The sequence below is a fragment of the Lynx canadensis genome, chromosome A3 (genome assembly GCF_007474595.2).
Source record: "Lynx canadensis isolate LIC74 chromosome A3, mLynCan4.pri.v2, whole genome shotgun sequence".
Lineage (NCBI taxonomy): Eukaryota > Metazoa > Chordata > Mammalia > Carnivora > Felidae > Lynx > Lynx canadensis.
Genome location: NC_044305.1, coordinates 64,179,108 through 64,187,265, shown reverse-complemented (window position 1 = coordinate 64,187,265; position 8,158 = coordinate 64,179,108). Strand labels below are relative to the sequence as shown.

At 59.6% G+C, this 8,158-nt stretch overlaps 1 protein-coding gene across 1 annotated transcript; it reads right to left on the bottom strand.

Annotated features, from left to right (window-relative positions):
- Window positions 1-685: 685 nt before the first annotated feature.
- Window positions 686-3,526, bottom strand: SIX3 (SIX homeobox 3). Its single transcript, XM_030309028.1, has 2 exons — window positions 2,727-3,526; window positions 686-878 (listed from the first exon to the last, which is right to left on the bottom strand). Exons 1-2 carry the CDS (start codon window positions 3,524-3,526, stop codon window positions 686-688), a joined length of 993 nt encoding a protein of 330 aa, XP_030164888.1.
- Between the last annotated feature and the right edge of the window lie 4,632 nt (window positions 3,527-8,158).

The following is an 8,158-nucleotide window of genomic DNA, read 5'->3' as shown; positions in this document are numbered from 1 at the left end:
TTAAAAACAGAGAAAGAAAGAGAGCGAGAGAGGAAAGAAGAGAGAGCGAGCAACAAAAGGCGAGAAACATTTGCTATTTCCCTCTCGAGGAGTTCTTTTTTTTTTTTTAAACAAATTCCGAACGGAGATGGCAGTTTTATTTTTTTTTTCTCTTTTTGTCTGTTTTGCTTTTGTCGTCTTGTCGTCGTGGTGGTGGTCGGTTTTTGTATAGTCGACTCTTTTTAAATCGTTTTAAACTAGAGAGAATATTTTCCCAGATACAAATAAATCGTCATGCAGGTGGGGTGCCGGGTCCGTGGGAACCGAAAGGAGAAGCCGTGCTTGTCCTAGAAAGTATACAATTGTCACCTCTTTTATGTTTTCTGCCCGCAACATCAGCGTTTGTGACTGTCTGTCGGCGTCGCGGTCCTTTGGGGTGGCCGTGGCGGTAGATGGTGGTCGGGGTTGCTGATAGTTTGCGTTTCGTTTGTTATTTTTCTTGGTTTTTATATATTTTTGGCTGGGGTAGAAGTGTGTGTGTACGTGTGTGTGTGCGTGTGTGTGTGTGTGTGTGTGTGTGTGTGTATGATTGTGTATCCTGATTTCGGTTGGTTCTGGGGCTGGAGGAGGAAGAAGAGGAAGAGGAGGAGGGCGAGAAGGAGGAGGAGGGGAAGGAGGGGGAGGGGGAGGAGGGCGGCCTTGGCTATCATACATCACATTCCGAGTCGCTGGAGGTTACCGAGAGGATGGAGGTGCCGGTGTCCGCGCGCTCCGTCAGGCTGGACACGCTGGTGGTGGGGCTGGCCGCCGTAGACGGCGACTCTGCCGAGCCGTGCGTGGGGCAGCCGGGCTCGGCCAGCGAACGCATGCCGCTCGGTCCGATGGCCTGGTGTTGGAGCCTGCGGGAGACAGAGAGCGGCACCAGCCCTTGACACAGCGGCCCCGCCACAGAGCTCCGTCAAGCAGCCTCCCCGCGCCGGCGGCCGCCGGTGCTCCCCAACCTCCCCAACCCCGCGCCCCTTGCCACCACCCCTGACTCTGCTCTCTGTGCTCATTACTTCTCGCTACCCCCCCCCACCCCCGCCTCCAAGCACCCGGCTGCAGAGCCCCCCAGCGCCGGTCTCGGCTCTCTTCTCTCCTTCCCGGGGCTCGCTGGAGCTTCCCAAAGCTTCCCAGTTCGGAGCCGGCCTCAGAGGAGAAGTAGAACCCGAGGCCGGGCGCCTGGGGAGGCCTCCGGATGCAGCATCCCGAAGGAGCAAAAGTCTGAGAGGGACAGGGTGCTTCTTCCTCCCCAGCCCCTGGGACTCTTCAGACTGAGCCGGCTGCCGGGAGCGGTCGGTCCCCGCAGCGCCTCCTGTCCCAGCTCCCCCAAACACACCCAGAGCTGCGGGGTGATCGTCCGCAGCCTCTCCCGGGCAGGACACGCTGGCTTTGCTCTCTGAATCCCTGCGCTGAGCGCAGGAGCAGGGGAAGAGAGAACCGAGAAGCCGGAAGCGGAAAAAGTGGGGAAGAGGAGCAAGAGAGAAAGCAGAGAAGAAGGCAGGAGCGGGTGCAGAGCAGTCTCCGTCTGTCCCTTTCGCACCAGGCAGCCGCTGCCCGAGCCTAGAGTCTCTGAGTTCCTAGGAGGAGGCCTTCCCCTGGTCCCCGGGGAACTCCCCCTCTCAGGCGAAAACCTGGCTCTACAGGCAAGGGTGAGAGGGCGCGGGGCTCAGGCCTGGGCCACGTAAACGCAAACACACTCGCTCACTCCGGGAACTCACACCGGGCCTCAAGCCCCCGGCAACTGTCAGCAACTGGGGCTCCGCTCCCTGCGGTACATCAGGCCCAGAGCCTTTGCAGGCTAGGTAGGGACACAGGCTCCTTACCAGGGCTTTTTTACCCAACTTCCTCCCATCCCCCTTCCCTCCCATTCCGTGCCCTTTCCTCCTCCTCTTTCTTCTAGTTCTTTTTCTCCCGACTTCCCCTAGGCCCAACTCTGCTGACTGGTCAAGCCCAGTCAACTTTGTGACTTTGTGGCCAACTTGCTGGTAGTGGGGTTGCTCCTATTCCTGGTGGCTTCCCAAGTTAATGTACCAAGGGGATGCTCCTTGACTGAGGCTTGAGGGCTAGCACCTGCATGCGTGTACACACACACACACACACACACACACACACACACATGCACACACACACACACATGGCCTTTCTACTCCCAGCCTGATTTTCCTGCTTCCCGTCAGGCAATTTGCAATGAAGGCCTGCTCAAAGGTGGCCACCGACCTTTTTCATTTTGTGGCAGAGACCCAGGTTCAGTTTCCTTTCCATGACATTGTGGATTCCTCCTGGGTTTTTGCAATGCATGGAAATAAGAACCAGATGGCAAGGACTGCTTTCCTTCCTTCCCTGTCTGTAGGCTCCAGAGGAGTGCCGAGCTGTGGAAGGGCTGAGCAGGTAGCAGGGTGCAGCAGGGCTAAGGTGCCCAGGGCTGGGACCAGGGGCCATGGGCACTCAGGATCTCTCCCTCTCTCTCTCCCTCTCTCTCTCCACCCTGCCGAAAGCCCCTCTCCGACAAAGCAGCCAATAATCCCGCTGACCGTCCCTCTTCTGTGCGTCTGGGCAAGCAGAAACTTTTCTCCAACTGGCCAGGGGGTCGCGGCTTCTCGAGTGCTCGGCAGCCATTGGCACCCTGCCCCATCCGCCCCCATTTCAACCCCTCTCTCCCTCCCCATCCCAGGAGACGGTAGCCAGGCCGCGGGCCCGCCACTGACCTGTTCTTGGCCGCCGCGGCGCGGTCGCGCTGCCTCCGGTTCTTAAACCAGTTGCCTACTTGTGTGGGAGTGAGGCCGGTGGCCTGCGCCAGTTCGCGTTTCTTGCTGGGGTTGGGGTAGGGGTCCTGCAGGTACCACTCCCGCAGCAGGCTCCGAGTCCGCTCCTTGAAGCAATGCGTCTTCTGCTCGCCGTCCCAGATGGTGCGCGGCAGCGGGAACTTCTTGCGCACGCGGTACTTGTCCACCGGGCCGAGCGGGCGGCCGCGCAGCTTCTCGGCCTCCTGGTAGTGCGCCTCGAGCCACATGGCCTGCAGCTTGCCGTGAGACTCCTTGGTGAACTTGTGGTTCTCCAGGATGTGGTAGAGGTCGCGGAAGTTGCCCGTGTGGAAGGCGACCACGGCGCGCGCGCGCAGGATCGACTCGTGCTTGTTGATGGCCTCGCACGCCCCGGGGGCCACGGGCAGCGACCAGAGGAAGCGGCCCAGCCGCTCGATGTCGCCCGTCTCCTCCAGCGTCTCGCAGACGCTGGCCACCTGCTCCGGCGAGAAGTTGAGGGTGGGCAGCTGGAACATGGACAACTCTTCCGGGGGGGCCCTGGAGCCGCCGCCGCTGCCGCCGCCGCCTGCTCCGCCAGCACCGCCGCCTCCCGCACAGTTCCCGCCGCCGCCCGCGCCGCCGCCGCCGCCCGCACCGTTCCCGCCGCCGCTACTCGCCAGAAGTAGGGAGCGGTGATGAGGATCGGCGAAGTTTGGCAACAAGAAGTGGGAGGAATAGAGGTCTAGGGGGGAGCGGAATACCATGGACTGACCTGAGAGGAGAGGAGAAAATTCAGGGAGAGGAAGAGAGAGGGGAGGAAGAGGAGGAGAGGGGCGATGAGGACCAGGAGGAGGGAGAGGAGAGGGGGGAGGAGGAGAAGGAAAGGAGGGGGGAGCAGGAGGAGGAGGAGGGGGAGGAGGAAGGGCGTAAGGGACACCCACACCCCACACACATCCACACACACACACACCCGCGCAGCCACATAGAGAGGGAGGAAGGAGAGCGGCCCGGTGCGCGCGCGCAGAGAACCCGAGACAGAGAGGGAGAGGAGAGGGAGAGGGAGAGGGAGAGAGAGAGAGAGAGAGAGAGAGTGAGCGAGAGAGAGAGAGAGAGAGCCAACCACCGCCGAGTCAAGATTCAGCGATTCCACAGCAATCGCCCTAATGACAACAGCCTCATAATATCTCCCCTAAATCCACAGTGAGTGCAGCATTGAAACATTTTGTTTCGCTTTTCTATTGGTCTACGGCGTGTCGTTGTGGCGTTGCCACGGCAACCGCTGCCAATCACTGTCAGCCCTGCCAATCAATACCGAGAACGTAAGGACGGTTTTACCACTTAGCCAGAGTTGGGGGGGGGAGGGGGAGAGGAGGGAAAGAGGGAGAAGGGGGAGAAAGAGATTTTTTTTTAATCTTTGCAACTCTTAATCTCGCCACTTCTCCCTCTCTCTCTCTCTCTCTCTCTCTCAGCTCCCTTCTTTCCTCTTCCCCAAAGAAGTTGATCCAGAAATTCAAAATGCCGTGGGCATAGAGTTGTTGAATGGGATGAGCAATTAAAGGGATTTTTGTCGGGAAGTGAGAGGCTCCCCATGCCGCCTGAAGGCCGAAGGCCAGCCCTCAAGTAGAGCCCGAGGGCCGGCCGAGCAGGCACGGTTTGCACACGGTGTGCACGTCGGGCTGTCTCTTTCTGCCTATGTGAGCACTAATACTGGTGAGGAAGAAAGAAGAGATGAGATCATGGGGCCCACCGCACGCTGACCCTAGCTGCTGCGGCGGGGTTCCCGGATTTCGGGGGGCACCTGGCGCCCGAGAGGCTGAGCTCAGGCCCCAGGGTGTTGGAAGCCGCTCTGGCCTCCCCCGTCCTGGTTCATCGGCCACGTTTACCTCGATTTCATCTGCATTGGATTCCACCCGCTTCTCTTTCCTCAGCTCCGGGTCAAGGAGCCTTGATTTCCCTTATTGCCCTGTATTTTAAAATACCAGCATAAATAACACTACACTTCTTTTTATCTTGAAAGGCAAGCCACGTCTTTGTTTCCCCCTAGACTTCATCTGTGTCCCCTGGGAGCTGAGAAGTCTGGAACCCTCTGGAGCTCCCTGAAATGCCTGCTACCTCTACTCCTCCAAGGAGCTCTGGACTTGCCTACCAGCCCCAGAAGGACAGTCAAACTTTGGAGGCTTTCCCAAAGAAGCGGATAGGCCTGAACATTGCATGTTTGCTCATATTGTAAAGGAAAAAAAAAATAATACAACTAATTCACCTAAGCAAAGTAACATTACAAGCCTAAAACAGACCCCAAAAAGCCCATAGGATACAGAGAGCCCTTCCTCCCTCTGGCCACGGCAACCCCCCCTCCCCCACTCCCAGGGGCCGGTAGGGGTATTTATTCTAAGGTATGTTGCTTTTAAGAAGATGTAATCAGCATCTTTAGTGGGGTCTCCCTTTGTGAGGCCTCTGTAACTATGGAAGTGTGATTTACGCAGATTTGTCGGGGTCAGAGACGTCTTTCCCCTGAGCACTGTGTATATTTAGACAGGACTCGTTTTGGTGTTAAAAAGTGTATATTTTGAATGAGTTCACACACAGTAGCCAACAATGCCCACATTGTCGGCCCGTGTACAACGCGTATTGAAACGCAGCGTCCAGACTTCAACTAATCTGCCCTCAATAAAGCTGAAATAATTATCCTAAGCTGCCTTTCCAGAAGAAAAATCATTGAGGAATTCAAAACTCTTTTTTTAAAAAAAAAAAAAGATCTTTTCTACATTCCGATGCAGATCGGGGGGCGAGGCACAGAGTCCACACCACTTTGGAGATCTCAATGAGGGAGGAGAGAAAGAGATTGAGTGAGCATTTAAATGGGAAACCTAACGTGACTAGGGCTGTGAGTGTCCCACCCCGAAACCCTGAGCTCGGGCCCTGCTTAGGCCCTGACTCCCGCAGAGCCAGGCCTCCTGGAAAGAGAAGTGCAAGTTGCCGTTGGAGTCTCTCCTCTGGCAGGGAGGGTCTGGACTGGGCGTGGGGGACGATACCCTCCGCTCAGCCCCAGGCAGCTGAGGCTTGCGGGTCCTAAACCCCACGACAGAGACAGAGAAATATTCGCTCAAAGGGAAGACCCGCCAAGTCCCACTTCGGCTGATCTCTCCCTTCCAACTATCTTGCTTCCAACCGCGAGGACTTCTCCGTTTAGCTTCGAAGCTCTGGGCGGTCGTTCACGGCGGGCCCAGAAAGAGCCCTAAGGTTGGGACACAAAAACAGACGCTTCATCTTTTCTTCCCGATCCCTTTCTCTTGTAGGGGAAGGATTATAGGCTGAGGGGTGGGAGGGGGAAGGGGCAGGAGGAGGAAGCGGGGGAGGAAGGAATGAAAAAGGGGAGGGGAGTGGGTATTGTGCCGCGTGTGGGGGGAGAATTCCTACGGGTGGGTTTCCGAATATTGTGTTCAACTTTTTGAAAGCAGCTCGTGACCCCGAAACTGCATCCCCTGGAGCCGAGGACCCAGGCGCCGGGCGGGCGGGTGAACCCAACCAGTCCCCTCCCCGTCCTCACAACCCCCGCCTCCGGGTGGGGGCGACCCGGCCTCTCCCCGTCGCAGCCCGGCCAGCCCTGGAGGGAGGCTGGGCAGGTGCCGCGGGCTCTGCCGAAAAGTGCTGAAATCAAAAACCGTCGCCACTCAAGGAGAATTGAGGCAAATGGGGCCGAGGCTCCGCTCGGCGACACCCCGGCCCCCAGCCTCGGCCCGGGGCGCCTGCAGACGCGCCGCACCTCGCCTGCTGGGGTGGCGACCGCGACTCGGGAGTGCAAAGCCTGGCGGAGGGCGGCTGCGAGGCGCGCAGCTTTGTGCGCCGGGACAGAGCCGGCGCGGCGGGGCCGGCGGCCAGCCCCGGGCTGTCAGACTCCCCGCAGAAGCGAGCTCCGCGCCGCCCAGGGAGCCAGCCTCGCGGCCCCGCTGCCGCCAGCGCCTCTCCCCTCTGGTCCGAAGCACGATGTCCGCCTCCGCGAGCCTGTAAGTTGAGAGTCCAGAGAGCTGGGTGTTGGGGGGAGGCGGGGCGGCGGGTCTTCCGCGCGGGTGACTGGACCGGCTCCCGCTGGAGCTGGGAGCGCAGGCTCCATAGGGTCCGGGTCTAGTAGGTCCCCCTGGCCGTGTGGGGGAGGGGACTGTGGAGCACCCGAGCTTCCCCTCCCAAATTCCCAGGCGCTGGGCGTTGGAGAGGGGGCGTAGGAGCAGAAGGACCTCGGGTTCCGGGGCCCGGGCGCCTTTCACGCCGCTCTGGGGGCCCGAGACATTGAGCAGAGCGAGGGAAGGGAGCTGAGCCTGAGGGACATCTGGAAGGGGTGGCGCGCAGGGGGGCGCCAGCACCCTGGGTCTCTCAGAGCGTGGAGATCCGGATGAATGGGTCAGCCCGCGGGGCCCATACTTCTCCCCTGCCCTCTGGCCGCTCAGACTCCCGGATCTGGGACTTGGAGCCCATACAGGCCGAGGTCACAAAACTGCCACCATCGTCTCTGCTTTAATCTTGGGCCAGGCAACCGGCAGGACTGCGTACAGGTGGTGCGGGGAGAAAGGGCGTTTGAGCTGGAGAGTGTCTTTCTATTACTAGGACCTGCGGGGCATTTATTTACAAAATCAGCCCCGACCCCAGCAGTCTCAACTCCACCGGGAGAGGTGTCTGAGGACTCACTTCGTGTTTGGCGTTACCGGGAAAGCCCAGAGGTCTGCAAGCCTCCCGGCTGGAGCAGCTGCACCCATTAGGCCCTGCTCAGCTCCGTAAGGCCGGTTCGTCCCGGGGGGCAACGGGCCTTCCGGCCCCCAGGACATCGGGAGGCAAGGGCTGTTTGGGCCTCCCCGCAAGCTGCAAACTGAGGCGCTGGGCGCGGGCGGCGGAGGAGGGCGCAGGGGAGCGCAGCACGTAGGCGGGGAGGCCGAGAAGCCCTTCAAGGACCCCGATTACTTTCCTTTGAATGAAAAACAACAACAACAACAACAACTGCTCCCTCCCAGCGCCTCCGCCCCCCCCCCCCCCCCCCCGCGCCTTAGCCTCCGGGGACCCGCGCTCCGAGCAATTGTCGCTCGGGACAGTAAACACAGCTCAGTTGCCTCAACTTTCTCTGCACATAAAAGTTCCTGGCGTGCGGGGAAATTTGAATATTTGATCAGCCCCTTTGAGTGACCCTCATTAGCTTGGCGCCCTGCTAAGGCTCCGGCATTGCAAGAAAGCTGCTGGGCCCGGCATTTGTATGCCTTGTTAGCGCTGCTTAATGAAGCTGCCCCGACCGCTCAAAGGCGGCCTCCGGGGCCGGCGCTGCGCACCTCTCGGCACCCCACTCTGCCTAATGAGCCCCACCGCCCGCTGAAGGCCTCCTCGCCCCCCACATCCTCAAACAAGAGAAGTTTGGC

What these genes read in the sequence shown, in the direction of transcription:
- SIX3 (XM_030309028.1), bottom strand. Translation starts at nt 3,526, where the DNA reads ATGGTATTCCGCTCCCCCCTAGACCTCTATTCCTCCCACTTCTTGTTG. An exon ending in GCCGCGGCGGCCAAGAACAG is followed by an intron (nt 879 to 2,726) that starts GTCAGTGGCGGG and finishes TGTCTCCCGCAG; the next exon opens with GCTCCAACACCAGGCCATCG.